This window comes from Macrobrachium nipponense, chromosome 6 (genome assembly GCF_015104395.2).
Source record: "Macrobrachium nipponense isolate FS-2020 chromosome 6, ASM1510439v2, whole genome shotgun sequence".
NCBI classification, from domain to species: domain Eukaryota; kingdom Metazoa; phylum Arthropoda; class Malacostraca; order Decapoda; family Palaemonidae; genus Macrobrachium; species Macrobrachium nipponense.
In genome coordinates this window covers 112858901-112880465 of record NC_061108.1, presented here as the reverse complement: position 1 = coordinate 112880465, position 21565 = coordinate 112858901, and the positions used below count along the sequence as shown (strand labels likewise).

At 36.8% G+C, this 21565-nt stretch overlaps 1 protein-coding gene across 4 annotated transcripts in view; it reads right to left on the bottom strand.

Moving 5' to 3' along the window:
* Nucleotides 1-7443: 7443 nt before the first annotated feature.
* Nucleotides 7444-21565, bottom strand: part of LOC135216901 (bestrophin-3-like) — a 28432-nt gene continuing 14310 nt past the window's right edge. The window contains exons 2-9 of one of the 4 annotated variants that reach the window (XM_064252436.1): nt 16314-16442; nt 13979-14089; nt 13620-13791; nt 13035-13164; nt 11832-12070; nt 9180-9413; nt 8716-8868; nt 7444-8292 (exon numbers count right to left, since the gene is read on the bottom strand). In XM_064252436.1, the coding sequence (XP_064108506.1) occupies nt 8287-8292; nt 8716-8868; nt 9180-9413; nt 11832-12070; nt 13035-13164; nt 13620-13791; nt 13979-14089; nt 16314-16384 (1116 nt within the window). In that variant the 5' untranslated portion in view covers nt 16385-16442 and the 3' untranslated portion in view covers nt 7444-8286. Of the gene's footprint in view, nt 8293-8715; nt 8869-9179; nt 9414-11831; nt 12071-13034; nt 13165-13619; nt 13792-13978; nt 14090-14800; nt 14945-16313; nt 16443-18106; nt 18342-21565 lie in introns of all 4 variants that reach the window. The other 3 variants (XM_064252437.1, XM_064252438.1, XM_064252439.1) reach the window with 3 other exon arrangements.

Here is a 21565-nt window from a genome sequence, read left to right as displayed (position 1 = left end):
TATTGCCGCTTATGAAAATTAATACATCGAAAAGTAATTAAATGAATGAGTGGGAAATCCGACTGACATTTAATATACAATGCAAAATGTTCAACCAACTGAAAAATTGCTTTTGTTTCATTTTTATAAGACGAAAAGCTTTGGTATTCACTAACCGACTCTATAAAAAAAATCTCAGACATAGCTAACAAACTAACAAATAAAGAGAACGACACAGAAAATCCGAAGGCAAACAAACAGCTTCAAATCCACTACCTTACCAAATGGATGTGACTCATCCGTGGGTATGAGTACCCATATGCCCCTTTTCGGCAGGTGTGTGTCCCACGGTTTGCCAATAGACGCCTCCCCATCATCCTTGCCTCAAAAACAGCTAAGCTAGAGAGGAGGGGCTTTGGGGTCTGCTTGGAAGGGGGTCTGGTTGTCCAGGACGGGGCGTCTGGGTGTGGAGGGAGCGGACGTTTGAGTAACGCAGCTTATTTCCTTGTTCTGCTTTTCTTTATTCACCTTCCTATTTTCAGCACAGTAAAGATTTCGTATCCAGAATTTTCATGACTTTTTCTTTGTAGTTATTGTTTTTATTAGATTTTTTTTATTATTATTCTCCAGTATCCTGCAGGACGGCACGGACATTTTTAACTGTTGATTGAATTTTCGTTTGGCGTTTCGAAATACACACACACACACACAAATGGAAAATATTTCTGAAAGTGGTGATAAAGTGAAATTTTTTCACTAAAGAGAAAATGGCGTGAAAATTTCCTCAAAATATCACAAGAAATATATAGATATTTTCTTCCTCAAAGTTAAAAAAAAAAAAAAAAAAAAAAAACTATTAGACTTTACCCATTGCCCTGCAGGGCTCCATACAGCTGTTGGTTGCCACTCACTAATGTTTAATCCTTAGTAGGCTAATATTTTGTTTTTACACTTGTTTAAGTTCACTGCAGTTAGCTTACGATAGGCAAATATGCAATGAATAGAAGGGGCTACTTTCAAATGACTAACTGACACATTCTACCAAGACGCCTGAATCTACTAGAAAACACAAAATTAATTTCTGGTCCTGTTTGTTTGTTTTAACTAAAGTCTTCCATTATACCTATTCAGGTTTCCTTTTGATCTCACTTCATCTTGCCTAAGTTTTCTCGTTATTTTGTTTCAGATTTTTTAAATGACTTTGAATATGTCGGGGAGGTGGGAGTTATTCATCCTTTTATGACATTTGACCTGTTCAATGGGCCGTGCTTCCATTATCGCTTTCTCAGCTTACATTTCCAGTGCACAGCGTATTTTGGTATCATTTATGATGATGTGCATCTATGAATTGTACCCATTATAGTTATTATCGATGTGTAATATTCCGTTCACGCTTAAGACATAAAATCATATTACTGCCGTCGACCGTTCTTTCAGCAAATGTGGTGATGAATATTCCAGTTGGAATTTCAGCATATGGACTATTCACTCGAATGATGCAATAAATTATCAAGGATCTTGCAATATTTCCACACTTTCGACGCTATCTCATTTTCGTGCATGGCCTATATTTTTCTATAGTACGTTGTCTGTTACACAGTTCGAGGTCCTTGCTACTTCTAAATTTCGTAATTTTACGAATTTTAACTATAAATTATAATATACTCTGTTTCAGTTTTCTTGACTTGGGTGATCTTAACTTTCATTAAGCTATACCGAGTGAGTTATTAGACAGACACTGTAACTCATCAGACGCCCTCTGGTGAAGCTTTTGCTGTCCTAAAAATATTTGGTACGGAACTTCCTCTTTCAGCATTTTCAAAACCAAAGCTGAATTTTCTCTCATCAAGGGGGAAACCACTGAAATGAGGGGGAACTCTTCCCTCTCCATTTCGTCTGGAGTTTCCTTCGCGTTCTTTTTTTTTTTTTTTTTTTTTTTTCTAGTGGAACCAATCCCCATAAGGGGGTTGGTTTAGAATAAGTCAAGTTACGCTACCTTGGGCACGGGTGCAGCCTAGGCTACCAAACCTAATTTTCTTACTATCATCAATCTGAGACATATCTTTGATGAAAACATGAATTAAACCAAGATTTGTTATACATCTGTTACTTATACTGCATTTTGGACTTGAAATTGATATTTTTCTACGTTTTAATGTTCAATAGCGTTTCTGACAATAGTTACGTAAGCAATTGAGTAAATTAAAACATTGAGGACCCCAGCCCTCTATCCTACTCGGAGGACCACAGTAGGAAATCTGGGCTTTTGGGTGCAGGAAATCTTAAAATTAATGAAATACAAGGACATTATTCAAATTCATAGTTCTCATTCAGATTAAGAGAAGCTTATGGAATGTTTTCAAATTATATATTTAATACCTGGTGCCTTACGTTAGGTTAGGTGTGGCTGTCGAGGTAACTGCCATCGAAACGAACGTCATAAAACATTAAAACATAAGAAAACGATATTGTTACGTTCAAACTGCGATGATAGTTTAATGTTAAATTTTTCTTACATACAACTCTTTTTTTTACTTTTAATCGAATGTTATACGTTGTTCTCTAGTTAGTTAGCGCCGTCCCGAAATACTCTCGCCTAGTGTTACGTATCGGAATTACGTTGAGAAGCACGGTTCGTAAAAGGCATTTTATCGGTCAACTATAGAGCTGCCTATCATGCCTGTGCCTAAAATTACAAACTGAAGGCATAGACAGTATCCTACTGGCCTACTTGCTGCAAAAAATAAAAAAAAAATAAAGAAATAAAAAATTTCTTAAAGACTGATAAAATACAGACGAGTCCTTATGCATCACAGTTTAAAAGACGACACTTGTTGACCTGTAGGTTACAGGCGCACTTACTGCTATGCTAAGTATATTTAATATCAAGTAAGATTATCTTAATTCTATTTTATATGGCGTATATAAGATAACTGTTGTACAGATTCCGAAAATGACATGTGCCACAATGACTATGCTGACAATATAAGACATGTCAACAGAGAATGGTATCTGCTTCTAACTAGACATTTTTCTGAAAAACACAAAATATTAGTAAATAAAATTCACGACTCCGCTTACCTGTGATATGTTATTCGCTTCCCCTTCAAGACTTACTGAGTCCATTTCTGCACAATACTAGCAAGACTCTAACCTGGTGGTGATAGACCAAACTACGTAGTCTTTGTATGCATAACTGTTTACTAGCGACACTCTATAACTAACACCATTTATTATTGACCATATATGGCTGTCACCAATTCATAAAAAAGTTTGTTTTTATCGAAGCTTAGTATAAAGCTTCAAGTAAAAGGTACCCAGAAATTGAAATGTTAATTAAATGTTTCATATTTTACATTTTGAATCGAACTTTCGTATATTAGTAAAAAAAAAAACTTTTGCAACAAACGAAAGTTATTTATACTTGTCCTATATTTTCGATGAAAATGCCAATAAAGTTACTTGACTTTGAGATTTGATTCTCCTTCCCGTGCAGATTTTCTTAGTCTAATGGCAATAGCAGCATCATTTTAATTAATGTATCTTCTAAATACGGAACTGAAGGGATAATATCATCGTAAATATTATCATCAAAGCGGTTGGGGGTATTTCAGCTTTAGCATTGATAGATACACAATATAATTATCCGTGCCGTTTACTTCAACATATAGTAAATACTTATAAAACCAATAATGAGATCTGTGATGGTCTGTTGTTTTATTTTCCCGAAAAGTAACTTCAGAAAATAGGTGGGATCCACCAAAAGATTGCTCAAAGTAAGGATAGATTCTTATCGTGGAGTCAGTGACACCACAGAGAGAACTGTAAATTTTCGTTTTCATATAAGGATTTCAATATTGTTGCCAAAGAACCCGGTGCAGAGATCTCTCTGACTTTATTCTTGAATCGTTAACTTTTTATTGAGCGGCTACTCACCTAGATAAATAGTTAGATCACTTCCACAATTTTGTATAGCATGAGTCTACGTCCTCCCTTTCAATAGGGAGAATGTCAGTTTTTAGATCCATTAGTTTTCTTTTTCTTTTTTATCTTAGTTTACCTTTATATAATCTGAAATGAACATTAACTGCACATTGGTTTTAACTATTTTTTAGTTTGTTTGTTGGTATATTTTGCATCATTTTACAGACCTGAAGATGAGAATATAATTTTTTTTTAAATTGGCCAGTGAACTTAAAATGCTATGGTGTCTGTTTTCGATTTTGTTTTAATATATTTAGGAGAAAATGCTTTAGATTATGGTAGGATTAGAGAAGAGGTAAGTCAGTACGGGTGAAACAGGGAAGGTAGCAGGATATATTCCAAATACTAGGGGAAAATTTGGCTGACAAGATTGGAATGTAAGAAGGCACTGTTGAGCATACTCTACACTAAGGAAGTGAAGTTTGGATTTTGAATATGTATGAAAGAAAAAAGGTAGAAGCTCATGAGATGAATTGCTTGTGTAGTTCACGTGTCATACGAGGAACAAGAAAGGCGAACAGAGCGGAGATATGAGGGTGTCTAAAAAAGTAAAGATACATAGTGTTTTGAAATGGTTCGGTCATGTGGAAAAAATGAACAATAGGAGTTTGGTGAAAAGAGTACAATTCAGATGTTTTAAGAGGAAGGAGAGAACCACGTTGAATGGTTTGTGTAAATAGTGTAAAAGAAGGGCCTAAACACCCACAAAGCAAAAGTGCAGCATGCATGATGGACATGATTGGTGTAGTGTGTTTGTAAGGGTTTGATGCACCAGTAATGTGCCTTTGGTGTTGGAGTATAAAGCAGTTAAATGCTCTGGAAGTTTCTACACAATCGCTCATTTGCGATTCAGCGGTTAAAGTAGAAAAGTTTTGAATTTTCTTTGCAGCCAGTTTCTGTTTATATATATATATATATATATATACTATATATATATATATAGACTATATAGATATATATATATATAGATATATATATATATATATATATATATATATATATATATATATATATATATGTGTGTGTGTGTGTGTGTGTGTGTGTGTGTATAGATAGACAGATTGATTGATTGATTGATAGATAGATATCATATATGTATATATGTCATAAACCAACGTTAAATCAAGCTATTTTACCACCATAGAAACAAATAAAACGACGATATGAAAAGCAGGGCTTTAGAGGCGATTAAAACTGTCAAAACAAAAGGAGAGAAACCAAAATGGCAGATCTGTAACGATTAGGATGTCCGGCGCTATTAAGATAAGGAAAGGAGCCCTGGACTCGACTCAGAGCAGAACCATTAAAGAAAGGTTTATCGGTTGCTATGGCTAGTTCTTAGGGGATAGTACGTGTCTCTCTTCACACCTGCGATATAAAAACATCATCTGACCTTCCCCACACTTGTTTGTCCTTTCGAGTGGCCATTGTCCCGGGCCAGGAGAGGAGGGTCGACCTCCAACCGATAGATAGGAAGGATTGTCAGCCAGAATCATTTTGGCTTCTTTGTTTTTGTTCTTTGCGTTTATCTTCATTTTTTGTTCAGGTGTCGAGCATCAGACTAGATTGATTTCTTTGTTTCTCAGGCTCTCTCTTCCTCTTTACTAATTGATCTGTTATCACCTGGCTGAAATAATTAGCCATAAGTTCCGTGATGTCCTGGTTCTGAAAATAACTTCATATATCGATGTTTAAATCTCGTTGTATCTGATTTAGGTTTTCGGGGTAAGGGCTATACGATAATTATGGCTAATGGTTTTGCCTAGATAAATCGTGTAGATTTTTTTATTTACTGTTTAGATCTGAAGGATGCATCCTTTCCTCTTCTGTCGTTGGACGATTTTACTGTTATTATCATAACACTAAGCAATCCGCAAGATTGAACGCCGCGATCCAAAATCTTCTTTAGGACTCGAGTCATTCATGACCCCTGAAAGTCAGGCCAGACTTCTGAAAACAGAAGGAATAGGAAGACTAGAATCTATCAGCTGAAGAAAAGACATTACGAATAAAAAAGGACAAGAAAACAATCTCTGAAGCACTACATATCTAAAAGAAGAAATAAAAGAAGCTTGTCTCTTCAACTGACCCTCTGTTTCCCATGACACTCAGGACTCCCTGTGAACCATTATCGTTCGAAATGAACCTCTCTCCTAGTGGTTCTCTGTGCCGTGTCATCTCGGTTCACTCTTGCGAATTGTCAGCGTCCAAATCGTGAAGACTTTTTGAGAAGTTACAGGTCTCCAGGAGGTTTTCTTGTGTGAATGTTACAGAAATAATGGCCAACCTGTTTGTTACAACTCTCATACCATTTATATCCAGAATGTGGATATATATATTTTTTCCTTGCATTCTTTAGTACACTTCCTCACACTATCTCTCCCAGAGTGGAAAATGATCTCTTTTCTTGAGTGGTTACTGAATTCTGAACTAACCTGACATTTTCAAGACGCTAATCTGTCAAGCCACAGTCAAGGACCTGTGAAAGTAAAACTGTGAGTAAAATAAATGGAGAATAAAAGGGATGAACAACCATTACATTTTATTCTTACAAATGCTTCACAACTTGAAACGATATGACAATCATTATAGACAAACAGCTTTTCTGATGCAACAATCCGCTGACATTGTAAATCACTTGACTGAGGTATATGTTTCCATTCTCCTTGTGCCTCTAAAAAACTGCAAAAATTTTTTTTTTTTTTTTTTTTTGTAGGTAAGTCAATATTCTTAGCAACAATTCTAATTACATAGTGATCAAATGTATAATGTGACTACTCTAAACACTAATGAGAGAGAGGAAAGAGAGGATAGAGGGGAGAGAGAGAGAGACGAGAGATAAGAGAGAGCCACGAGAGAGGAGAAGGGAGGGGGAAAGGAAGAAAAGGGGAGCAAAGAGGGAAGGGGGAAATGTATCTTTTTCCCAAATAGTATCTTACAAAGGGTTTCATCCTGGTAAGACGAGGCTGATCTCGGCGAGCGCCCATCCGCGTTTTGATGGTATACATATTGACGGGACACTGACCAACGTCTGGTGTTTCATCTCTCTATCTTTTACCACCCTAGCTGCAACCCACAAGGATCGACTAACAGCTAGGTATATAATTTATTGTCTTGTTTGTTTGTATGGTGTTTTTACCTTGCATGGAACCAGTGGTTATTCAGCAACGGGACCAACGGCTTTACGTGACTTCCGAACCACGTCGAGAGTGAACTTCTATCACCAGAAATACACATCTCTAACTCCTCAATGGAATGCTCGAGAATCGAACTGGCGGCCACCGAAGTGGCAGGCCAAGACCATACCGATCACGCCACTGAGGTGCTCTATGGCCAGGGTAGTAGAGCCTTACTGAATTTTAGGGAAATGACCCATTTTCCCCTACTCGTATGGTTCGAAAATCGATCACTGGTCACTTCGTCACCCACTACGCCTCAAGGTCAGAGAGAGAGAGAGAGAGGAGAGAGAGAGAGGAGAGAGACGTAACTTATTTAAATTTAAATCTATGAGCTCACTGACTCTTACACAAAAATTAATATAAATCTCCTTGCATTTGACACAGAAAACGAGAACTTTGTATCACTTAATGACTTAGTAAAGCTTTAGAAATAAGGTACTTTATAAAGAAGCATTTGACACAGAAAACGAGGACTTTGTATCACTTAATGACTTAGTAAAGCTTTAGAAATAAGGTACTTTATAAAGAAGTACGAACATGTTTTCCAAAAAGTAAAAAATAACAGCATCAAGCAGAACACCACAAGAAAAGCCTGTAGCATTTATCTTGTTGGACGGACAGATAGGCCAAACTCATACAGCTGCCAGCTACGTAAACATACATTTAGCTCTTATCATACTGCTACCTAAACACTGGAAGTAATAGTCTTGTCACCTTAATCATACTGTAATTTCATAGAAAACTGAATGGATGCCCCTCTTCATTTAGGTAGATGAAAAAGCTCAGTACTATCTTTGCATCAAGTTCTTTAAGATTTTAATGTAATAATGTAATCGTTACCAGTGGTGGGATGTATCCTATGTAACTAATATATCTTATTTCTTATCCACAAACTCTTCCCAGACTAGGTATCAAGGTTGGTTTCTACGCTTGGAAAATGGACCATTCTCGTTTACCTGCAAAAATAGTCTTAAGAAGTATATTCATAAGAAAATAGATTTTTCACGTGCCGAGCACATAATTTCTTATGAAATATGACAAAATAATTAGAGAACGGTAATCCAGTGAAGGACTACGATGCACCCACTAGAAAATGATCAAGACTCCGCTGAGTGGTTTCCAGCCTCAGAGGACTTCGTTCTTGTTAAACCTGAAAATAAACAATGCTTTATTGTGAAAAGATTTTCACTGCATGTCACCACAGACACTAGCATTCGAACGAATTCTGTGTATGTATAATATCTGTGTTCTATAGCAGTTTATTTTGGTGAAATTCATGTAAGTGTGTGACTAAGATAACAGGCAAATGGAGAACTCATAAGGTACATAATTCATTTATGAATAGCCTGGGTTCGAATGATATTACAGTATTTGAAATTCCACTGACTACAAACTGAACGACACCAAAAACTAAAATATGAATATAATTTTTTTCATAAAAAAGTTATACGGCATTTATCTTTTGTTTATTGTGCTTGAATTCGGAATGTAAATTTAACATTTCAGCATCTGTGCTATATAAATCAACTTAAGAGGCCTATTAATCTTAAAAACGTATTCACTCCAAACGGACCTCAGCGGCTGGCGTAAACTGATTCGCCAACAGGAAGTCTGCATTGCTGATTTGACAAACGCCTTCTACAGGAGTAAACGCCGTTTCCCAGTACTGATCGTTTACCATTGTAGGAAGTTCATTTGGCTGAGGATCGCCTAACAAGTAGGACATCTGGAAATAGAAAATTATTTGGGTGCGATCAGCCAGGAAATAAGACGTCTGGAAAGAAAATATGTGACTAAAGGTCAACTAGCATATCTCGTACTACAGACCAAAAGAAATTAAAGATGACCCTAAACATCGATAGGACCAGGTGTGAAGTTAAACGACTTATTGTTTAGTTGTCTCCACCATTTCAGGAATACAATATATTACAGAGCTTTCCCTAACTTAGGACGCTTCGATTTATTAAAAAAAGAAAATGAAAAAGTCGACGGATTACTGATTAAGTCGACGGTTGATCGACTCGGCACCTTCCTCACCTCGAGATGTCTCTTCAGCAGAGGCACGAACTCAAAGTCGTGGTCGTCTTCGCCGAAAGGGTTGATGAGAGACTCGGCCACTTTAAGCCACCCGATGTAGAAGAAGAACTGCAGAAGGGTGAAGATCGGGACGTAGATATCGATGGCGTTGTTGGGGTAACCCTTCGTGGGGTCCAAAAACTGTTCTCCGATGACAGAGAACAAGAAGAACGAGTAGACAGCAATTGTTACGACCTGAAAATTAGAATTACTTAGAACAAGCTCACAACTTACTAAGTCAACTTAGTTTGTTTATCAAATTTTGACAACACTGTGTACTTCTGGAATGGAATGTAGAGTTTAGCCCATAGGCCAAGCACTGGGACCCATGAGGTCATTCAGCGCTGGAAAGGAAATTGGCAGCAAACGGTGGAGAGGGTGGATAACAAAATGGAAGAAAGATACTATGAATGGAGGCACAGTAAAAGGAATGAAAGGGGTTGTAGCTAAGAACCGAAGGGACTCTGCAAAGAACCTTTAGTAATGCCTACAGTGCATCCCGTGAGGTGTACCGACAGCACTAGCCTCCTACGGGGTTGTGTGCTTTTGGCTCAAGCATTTTTAGCTGTCTTCTTCTTCTCAGCTGAATCCCCAGTTTTATCAAAGCCATTTGGTCAAATTTTACATCCTGTCTATTGAAAGTAGCCAGATTATATCATGAAGCAGCTTCTGTCTAGCAATATCCTGCTACAATGCTAATTATAAATGCTTGAAGATTTTGAGTCACCAATTACGGATTAATATTTTATGTGTTTTAGTATAGGATTTTATTGTTTTCAACAAGAACATTTTAATTTTATTTCTCGAAACTTAATTGTCTACTTACATTTCCATTTCATTGCTTAATACTATCCTGATATAAACTTCAATTATTCCTTTCCTTATGACTTTTCTGTATTCGAAGTTTTTTCCCTTCAGTTGATTTATCTTTAAGAAACGTTCTGTATAAGTCAAAGTTTTTAGATATATATTTTGAAAGTTTTTGAATATCCTTTTCAAGCAAGTGATGCCCTAGGTCATCACGAAACTCGTGGAAATGTACTTACAATTCCTGAAATCGATGTTTATGTAGAAACATGTGTATTGGAATTAGCAGTCATATGGAAATGTTGAGACACAAACACAGACGTTCACTACAGGACTATTGTACATAATGGTTTCTGGCCAAGCAAACCTTTCACCGATAATATACCAGGACCCTTACAAGAGGATCTCAGATCCCTCATTGAATGTGGTTATCCATTAGCCTTCACTACAGCAACTCGTAACCCTTGTCTTACGAAGTGACTTGCCAAGTACTCTTGAGGGGGAACCTTACGGGGATCTTTCAGCCAATTCTGCTTCTGGATTCCAGATGTGTAAGAATCATGGAGTGCTTGATGTCATACTCTGGCAGTTTATGAAGTAACTTCGCATCGATAAGTTTCAGTCGTAAATGTATTTTATTTGATAAATGAAGATTCTTATAACCAGCTTTCAGGGGAATTTCTCTCAAACACTGAATCAAGACAATAATAATCGCATAAAGACCCTTATCATCTATACAAAAACACATTACAGAATAGACCAATTATTCAATCAAGAAATAAATGGCTTGACAAACTACTTTGTCAGTGACAATGTTTACATGGAAAAATATAATTCACATATATGGACAAATTCAAAAATTAAATTTTGGCAAAACATTTTTGCGCAAGTATCCAGATTACAGAGAAATTCAATTTAGTTATATTATTAAAAGTCCGCTTATCAAATATTGGTCTGTTATAAAATTCCATTCCCCCACAACAAATGAATTTCAATACAAATACATACAGAATTTCAATACAAATACACAGAAATTCGATGGTTTGATAAACATAACAAGTTCCCGTGCTGTTATGAGGCTAAACTTTACCTCATAACAGTGATGCTAAATTAGAGAGCGCCAATGGATTTATGCTTGTTCACGTATTCAATCGAAAATCCGCTGCAAAACCACATGCACACTCCCTCACTCGAAAACGTTCTTAGGCGAAAAAATATCCTCATCTATGGTTATTATTCCCAAAGTCCATACAGTAACCCTAACAGAAGTTCGCCATTAAAGCCGTCAAGCCTAAATGGTGTTAATTACTGTAATCACTTGGCCGCTATCAGGTCAGTGATAAGCCATGTAATTACGTAAAGAAAGAACAAGTGGCGATGAAACTCGATGGAAAAGAAAGTCTTAATGGCATTACAGATGACTTCGGGAAAGCTGCTACAAATACTATAAGAAAGATACCAGTAGCCAGTTTGGGACAAAACATTTTTTTTAATACTTTGTGGGAAAGGATGAAGGACTTTTATAAGAAATCTATGAAAATCTAAGGACAGATGAGCTTATCAACACCAATCAAATCGTCACATTAATATCAGCATTTTAACAAGATTAGATAATAAACTATTTGTGGTAATGTTCACTTGATTATATATATATATATATATATATATATATATATATATATAGACATATATATATATATATATATATATATCTATATATATATATATTATATAACAACAGCATGAGCTGGTAGAGCTTTTTCCAGATCATCAGACAGAAAGAGCAAGTCCTGAATTGCGCCTCACCTGCGTGTACACCAGAGGAATGTTGTATTCGTCCCATCCCAAGAGATCACCGCAGCATCCCCTCAGACGGAGAATCTCGTCCGTGATGGTCTTCTGAGAGATGTCGTCCTTGATCCTTCCCTCTCGACGACCTCGGTCGACGACCTTGCAAGCCCACATGAACGGCACCCAGGTCTTGTGAACCTTCGTCTTCTTCTCCAGCCCTTCGAGTAATTCCATCTCATTGGTCGTCATGTAACCTGTAGGAGAGCAAACAGACCCGAGCTACGTATAGTTCTATCATTATTTGTATTATCATTAAATTTCTACTCACATATTAGGTATCGAAACTAAAAATCAAATGACCCACACAAGTCATAAAAAAGTTGGAAGCTAAGCACCTGTATGGTACCTGAGCCTTGCAAACCAGTGGGTTTTACTCAACTTCCAGAAACGCCAGCTATAGTAGATTCACATCAGCCGTGCATTTGATGTCTAGGCATGTCCCTTACGACGCTGCTGATTGGCTGTCGATAAGCCAATCACAGGGCTGGAAAAACTCAGTCTCTCGAGATAGTTCACTCAGACAGGATGTATGCTCCATCTGTCCTGAGGTTTACGTCTTTTAGGAGAGGTGGAACATACATCCTGCCTATATGAACTTTCTCGAGAGACTGAGAGTTTCCAGCCTGTCATTGGCTTGTCAGCAGCCAATCAGGAGCGTCGTAAGGGACTGGCCTAGACATCAAATGCAGGGCTGATGTGAATCTACTATAGTAAGCTGATGGCATTTTATTCAAATGATCTCTTCTGGGTGAATATGATGGAAGTAATGAAGACATATTTACGTGTGCAGCTTGCCCAGCCTTAGGTTCCAACTTCTTTTATCTGTGTGAGTTAGTTGGTAGCGATCTTGCCGTTCATTTGAGTATTGGGTTCGATCTAGATGTGAGTTGAATATTCATTTCTATTACAAACGTGACTCTGTGTTGATCATTTATATTTTTATCATTATGATTATTAACAGCTATTATAAGTCCTTGAAGAACGAAGTTCAGAGGTCAGGAACTCACGTAGCAATTTCCACTGAATGGAATGCCCACGCGTAGAAAGAGCAGAAAAATTGATTTTCATGAGTTCAACAGGAAATATAAAGCAACAAAACACGCCGTAATATTATTGCAAACTAGAAAAACAAAATACGTGCGGCTTCCGGGATTCTACCTGCATCCGCCATTTGCTGTAAAGTCGGGAAATTTTTCTTGACCGCTGGAGCGATCATGGAGAAGGTGATGACAAAAGCTAGGTTCACATATCGTATGATGGTGCAGCGCATCAACCGCGCACGCGAATCCTGAAAAAAAAAAAAATTAGTTTCATCTTTGTCTGTCTGTCCGCATTTTTTCTGTCCGCCTTCAGATTTTAAAAACTACTAGGGCTAGCGGGCTGCAAGTTGGTATGATGATCATCCACCCTCTAATAATCAAACATACCAAATTGCAGCCCCCCTAGCCTCAGTTGTTTTTATTTTATTTAAAGTTAAAGTTGACCATAATCGTGCTTCTGGCAATGAAATAGGCTAGGCCACCACCCGGCCGTGGTTAAAGTTTCATGGACCACGGCTCATATTGCATTATACCGAGACCACCGGCAGACAGATCTATTTTCGGTGGCCCTGATTATACGATGTACAGAAAACTTTCTTCGGCGCATTTTTTACTTCTTTATCAATTGCACTTGTTTGGTACCAGTTCTTAAAGTGGCCCAAATGAGTTAGCCTTTGTTGAAAGTATATCATGAACTACTCACCTGTCCCTGGACGTGTGTGGAGAGCAAGATGCTTAATGTATCCGGCCACGGCATACTCTGGTACATCCCCCACCAGCGGCTGACCACCAAAGACACATAGAAGCCGAGGACGAAGGATATAGGAATGAGGTTTCTAAAATACCCGCAGTGAAGCGATAATTTCTCGAACGTTCTGCAGTAAATAAATGAATAATTAAACAAATAGATAAATAAACACCACACATTCTTATATACATATATATTATATATACTATGTATATGTATAAGTAAAATTATATATATACAATATATATAGATACAAAGAGAGAGAATGTCAGTGTTCCAACCAAATTTCAAAAATAATTCTCAAGTCGCCTCACCTTCTTTGATCTTCTGATAAGCCAAATCTATATAAAAATGATATGGAGAAGTAGAGAGTGACGTAAACCAGCATATCTTGCCAAACCATCTTGTAGACACTTCCCCTCCATCTGATAACAAAAGTAAGAGGTCATGGGTATATCCATATATATATGTGTGTGTGTTTGTGTGTATAGATATATATATATATATATATATATATATATATATATGCATATGAGTGTGAGCGTGTGTGTATATTAACTAATTAGCTAACTTTATAACACATGGCACTATCACTAATTACCATTATTCTTGACATACATATCTTTTTTTTTATAAAGTTAGCATCCTCTTTTGTAACTACTGTATGCGGTGTTAAGAAATCACTTGTGATATTATATTTATGCAGTAATTGATCGAATAATTCTAAGGTTATATATTTTTTTAATTTTTCATACAAAACTCATTGGGACAATGGCAGTAAAAATGGAATCGTGGTGATAACCAGCCAATTCACAAAATGCAGCAACAATTTTACTCCTGTTACACACAAATTCTACTTTCCAGCCACATGAACATGCAATTGTTGCTTTGTAAATCACTCCAGAGTTTAGGGAGACGTGCAAAGGGTCTATTGCGAAGGCATGCTTATTACAGGTATTCAATAAAACTAGTACTCCGGTTTTCCAAAACTTTTCCCTAGAAGAAGAAGAAGCTCTTATCTTCATTCTTTTTCATTAAACTACCTTTCATCCTTACCATGATTATTTAAATATGCAAAGTACTGAAAAAAAAAGAATCAGATGGCGTATTCATGCTTCCAAATAGTTTCATCCTACCTGAGTAAAAGTCTGCAGAATGACCCAAAGCCTTTAAGGTTGGCAATCTTATTGGTGTAAGTTACAACCATGGTGGCAGCAGCGGTGGAATTGACCAGTTAGAGATATTCTACAATATTTCCAGTCTTGGTCAGTGGTCTTCACCTGAACAAAAGACGAGTTCAATAGATTCTTTTTATAAGCATTAATACCTATTTTTGTTACCAAGAGTAAGGTGAATCCCAATTATGAGTAAAAACAACCCGTTTCATGGGACCGGGTCGTTTTCAGTTCTGAAATAAATTTCCTGTATTTAATTTACTTACGTCTTTTTGCCCACTTACCTTGTGGTGGTTAACGAGTGTAAAATACAACAGCATCATTGACTAGAAAGATCATTGTCTTTGTTAGTAATGCCACCAATATTCTTCATGGCAAATGATGACGTTTCGCATCTAGGAAGGCCTGTAACCTTTGCCACTGAAATTTATACTAATTTTTTCTGAGACCAAACGCAAGCCGTATTTTCGATGTTCTTATTGACTTCTCATTTCATAGGATAATAAAGCAATACTGTTTGTTTTGCTTAACATGATGAAGTCATTATGCAATCAGTGATATGTATCCTCCCATAAAAAAATCTAAGCTCTTGTTTGAGTTTTGTTAAAAAAAAAAGGGTAATGCAATGATAGGAGAAAATGATAAAACGCGCATGCACAATATTATCATCTCTTGGAAAAGAGAGGAAGAATTTATAGAAAAACTTCATTAGAAAGGAGGGACTTGACATTGGACATTTTTCTAGAAAACAGACATAAAGAGAACATATAAACAAAGTCTTCTTGGAGGATATGGAAACTGGAAAACAAAAAATTCAAATGAAATCTAACTATATAAACAATCCGTTAGGCAGTTTAGAAATTAAATTACAACAGCTTGAAGCGTCCAGTTGTCAAGTCCCTGTCTTTGACAGAGAATGTCACCCGTGTTCAATTACTCATCAGTAGTCGGTTGTACATATTTTCATGGATTATTTCACTTTTCATGAATCATCATGACCCACAGTTCACTGATGATGAGAAAAACTTAGTCCTCTTACTTAAATAACTACAGAATAGAATTTGGAATGTCTTACTTTTCTCATTCTAAACTCTGAATTGAAGTTAAACATTGTTTCCTAGGAACTACGATTACCACAATTACAAAACAAGAAATAATACACTTCACAAAATCTCTGGAAAGCAAAAAATGAAATACACTACAGGTGCTGCCTATGTAATTGTCATGTCCAATATTTCGTCTGTCAGATCTTGTGAATTGTCATCATTTTTTGTCTTCAGTCCATGAAACGATTCATTTCGTCTCCTCTTGAAAGTCAGCATTAAAGACAAATTACAACAGCGCTACTCTCCCTCCCTTTGCAGTCGAACAGGGTCATTTGTTACTGGCAAACACTCCAACACACGGATGGCAAAATTAATGATGTCAGGGTGGGAAGGAACGACGTGGCTGCTTCTTCCTGATTTTTTCCCACCTGAAGAGAAGCCTTCCAAAAGAACCAAAGTCACCCACGGATGACACGCGGTGGATGTAATGAACTACCATTTTTTTTCTTCAGTGGCCGGAGCTCCTCAGTTTTTAAAATACTGGTCAGGTGCAGGTCCTAGAGAGAGACCCTCAGTGTCAGTGGATAGCATGAAAAATCAGGCTGAGAGTAAAGAAGCAATTTTGGTTGTTGAATATATTAGTTTAAGCGAAGAGTGTTCAAACTGTTCATGTAAGTTTATTTCTTATTTGTGGAAGGGAACCAAGAATTTCCCGGAAAATGCTGGGCTAATTGCAGTCTCAAATTTGGAGACATTTTCCGGAGGACTACTGATGTGTTTCTCCAACAACGAGGCAAAATCCGATCAGGCTGGTTCGAAACACCTGATGCAGCGGCTCTAATACAAATCCATTTATGAACATCAAGAGTATTGATATAAAGTTGAGTAACAAGGAAAAACTTTCAGCTTCATGCACACCCATATACGCATTCACTTTTGACGAGTACTCATAGGATTTTTCCCCGTGATATGACTACCAGTGGCTACCTCCCGCATACCGCATATATATTCAGCTATTTCTTGCGGACCATACACCATAACACATTCCTCTCAACTGCAAACAAGTTAATAGTGTCAAATACAATACTAAAATATGAACAGTACGTATTTGCTTATCACTGAATGAAACGGAAAACTTAACAAACCGCAAAGTCAAAATCGTTCTACAGCTACCAAGGAATTCTTGAATTATAAACCTCAGTACCTAAACTTTTCATTGTTAACAGTTCCTGGGGATCTTGTAGAACTCGATCATCTTTCCTTTATCGCACCTCTTCTTGTCTGTGTCCAGTTTACTGACAGACTTCTTTTCTTTCCGTGGACCAACAATTATCGTTAATGTGGCATGATTCTTAAAGCACAAACCAGACTGAAAATTAGTTCTTATACAGGACTTATTGTACACTGTGTCAGGGAGAGCAACGCAGAAGAAGTAATTAGTTGCATTCATTGAAATAATCATTTCATGGCAGCAAAAAAGGGTTTGGGCGATATATTCGTAGAATATGCAATACATTAGTTGAGCGCAGTGCTAATTTCATCTGAGATGAACTCGTGATGTGATATTCATTGTGGAACGACCTTCATGAATGACAATGGTCCGAGACTGCTTCTGACAACGAGAATCGTTCAGTGAAATAGATAGCAGTAGTTACAGGTAATGCTTAGAGGGATGGAGACTACTTTACGAATACAACGTAGAAAAACCAATGGCTTTTAAAACTCAGTATGTGAAAGAGCAGTTCGATAATTCGATATCCGATTACTGACGACGATAAATTTTTTATTTATGTAAAAACCAAATCTTACTGTTATGCCATAGAAATGTTTTGTGATAAGAGAGCATTTATGCCGCATTCCACGTAATTATTGCAAATGGAAGTGTTATGTTTCAGTGGTAACTCATGGGGATATAAGCCAAGGCGTTCCTTATTTTGCAAACGATGCCATAAAGGGGAACAATGGCGGAACATGGAAATAAAATATGCCTATTTACATATATACACTAAACACTTTGTTAATGAGTGAGTGCCAGAATCAAAGCCTGGGAAAATCGATTAGTTTCCAGCTACTGTTTCAGTACTACAGGGACATACAATTCAAACATTTTTTTTTATCATTCACGAAAGGGGCCCATCTCACGAAACTTAGAGGAACTTAGTGATTGCTATTGCAGCCTCCCCCTGTCAGGATGATTATGTTCGTCACTCCAAACTCACACCTTACGAGCAGCGTGAAGAAAGTGCCAGCTCGAACCGTCTCGACAGCATGATTGTACGCGACCACCATATCGACATAGAAGTCTGACTTTAAACGGAAGAAGAAGAAAGAGGAGGAACAGCTTGATGGCGCTACTGATGACAATACCGGTGAATGTTTATGCAAAGACTGGTGAACGAGTTGGAAGACTCTGTCTTCATGGTCAAGAAGTCCAGAGACAGAGTTTACGAAGAGCACTGGAACAGCAGTTGTTCGCAGTTAGTCTTTTCATGGACAGGACAGTGTTGCTTTTCATGATGATGATTGGCGGAATGATATTCTTCTCTCATCCATGATTTCAATTCTAGATCTTCTGCATATTACAAATGAACCTGTTCAGACGGAAAAGTAGTGACCCCCCATTACAGTATAGTGATCTTGTAAATGTTACCCACTACCTAAGCATATTCCTTTTTGGTCTGGGGTATCCCCATCTGCTTCTTAAAATTCCGCTTTATTAAAATGAATAAAAAATGCGAGCTATGATATTGTAACAACAACACCACAAATCTCTAGATTTTAAATAGGTTAGAGATTTTCACTAATGACATGTGAAAGGAATACGTTAACAAAACCCAAAGTACTTTCTTCTAATCAAAAGGAAAAATTGAATCAGAACAAATTTCCTGTCTTGATGGTGGCAATAACTTAAGCCATCCAAGTAAGTGCCAAGATGGCTGAAATGAGAACTTGGGGGAATATAAACAACATCAATATCATTATTTTTCTCTTGCTGTCAGCATAGTTAAAAAAACATTCTGGGGTCCGACATGAAATTTATAGATCTGACAACTGCCATTAAGTAAACTGAGTGAAAACTCATGCAATAAAGAAATGAAACATGAACAATATGAATAAAATTTACTCTATCAGAAGATCACTACAATTATTAATAAATGACAATGACGTTTCTCCTAAAAAACCATGCCCTAACATTAGGAGGCACCAACACTGTTTATGCTAGAATATGAAGTTATAACAACGCCTGTATTTTCTCAGAAAGACAAAAGAAAAGAGCATAAAAAAAGATAGCAACACAAAAAAGCTTTTCCTGACGTCAGTTAAGGGTAGGAGGTCTTTTGATCTTGCGTCATGACGGGTACTATGTTTATTTTCGCATTTCCACCCGACGTCCAAGTTCTTTCCTACGGCACAGGAAAAGACTTACTACTTGACATTGCAAGAACAGTTTCTCTTTCATCGACAAACTTAGTTAAAAATCCCACCTATTCAGAATAATTACATTAAAACGAGTGCAGTATACTGAAAATAACTCGACAACTCACAAACACGCAGGCGTACACATACACACTCACATACGTACACGTACACAGAGTAAGCTACATATTTACCGGCCTTGTCAACCTGTCAGAGGGGCGTTTGGTGAATAGATGATAATGTAAAAAGAACCTCAAAAATAACTAAATAAAATAAATAAATGAAATAAAAAAATATAACATTCATAAAATTTTCTCGAATGTAAACAGTACCTATTGGCCAATAGTAACAATATTACGTAATTTACTGTCGCCAAAGGGTTTACCTTGCTTCCGAAATTACCTGATATTTACTTCGTCCTTGGCCTGTCTGGTTCATTCACCTCGATCGTTCATCGCACAGCATATCGTTGAGACAAGTACGTACATAATGTTGAGAAGGTTCCCATTTGTTCAGCTTCTTTGATTTTACAGACAAGGCTCTACATATTAGTCATGATTCCTTTGCCAACCCTTCTGTAAAGTGTTTACTCAACAGGAAAGAGTCTATGCTAATTTTGGAAGAATCGGTAAAAATATAATGAAGTTTGAAAATACTGCAGTCGAATGAGGTTTGAGATTTCCTGACAATGAAATTTTTCTGTGAAGATAATATGTCAGCCCTATAGCATGATTCCACGTAAAACATTTTTCCATACAAATCATATAATTGTAAATAAAAAAAAAATTGTATATTTTGCTTTTCACATTAATTTTCATAAGGAATTCCCCGACTTCGATCAAACCATAGTCTCTCTAATGGGATAATGAAATCAAGATGACAGCCATTATAAACATAATTAAACAATGAATTATTTTTAAAACTTTTAATGTTCAACTGTGCGTAACTTTTAGAGGTTGCACGCTGCCGGAAACTCACGTACTCACGATTCTTTAGAACTCCGAGACATTCCTCAAAAGCCTCATAAATTCTGCCAGAGTTGTCATTAGTCTCCGTTAATTTGCTCTTCCATTCGCTGAAGAGAATAATTACGATGCTGAAATGAAACTTGGACGACAAGCGCCATTCCACCTAACGCGTAATTTCTCTTCGTTTTAACTTCAAATTCGCACTGAACTCAAACTCTGAATATCAGACTGCCCCAGCCCGTTTAGAAAAGCACGTATTCTATCAAGAACCAAAGTCATTTATTTTGTTTTTCAGGAGAGAGTCTAAGGCTTGTGCCAAGAAATACCACACCCACGCTTTGTCTCAGACGCAGATCTATAAGGTGACCCGTCTGCCTTTTTCTTCTTCTTCTTCTTCTTTCACTCTGATAATTGATGAAACGTTAACCGATGCTTTAACATTCCCCTTCGTCTACTATATCTCTTTTTTCTATTTTACGTTATACTCCAGACAAAATAAGGCTAGTAAAATTTATCAAATAAAAAAACATTGCTCTTATCAGCTTATTTGATAGAAAATAGCTCCTTGACCAATTTATCAATTTTGACAATATAAGCTATTATTTTACCAAAGAGAAAACGGCACTCGTGTATTATCAGTTTATCAAGGAGACAATGTCAATCTTATTATTTTATCGGCGGGAAAATGGCAGTCTTATGAATTTATCGAGGCGGGAAAATAGCAGTCATATGAATTTATCAAAGAGAAAATGACAATTATCAAGTTTATCAAAGAGGAAAAAACAATCTTAAAACTCTGGGTAAAAGGACATTGCACTGAACACTATAATTCTTATCCATTTTCTGATCAATTTATAACCTTTATTAAGTGTTTTTAACTTAAGATTTCCGATTGCTTCTTCTTTCGTAGATGAATTCTACTCTCTCCAATAAAGAACACGACAGGTATTTGGATATTTAACGATATCAAATCTTAAAACAATCAAGTAACATGTACCATTATGAAAACATTGAATCAGGTCTATTCTATTGATGGTGGGCGGGTGTGCCAATATAGGCCATTCTGTTTATAACTTCATTATGGTCGGGAGACAGATAATGCAAAGTACCTCAAAAACTGTTTGGGTATTGTAAATCAATATGAGGGAAGCAGATATGAGGATATGTACGGACTTCTTTATCTTCAACTTTTCCCATCTTTATACGGGATCGCTGTTTGTTGTTAGTCTTTCTTCATCTTCTGCGATCATGCACCATTATGAACTTCTATTTGAATTGTTTTCAAGTAGCAATAA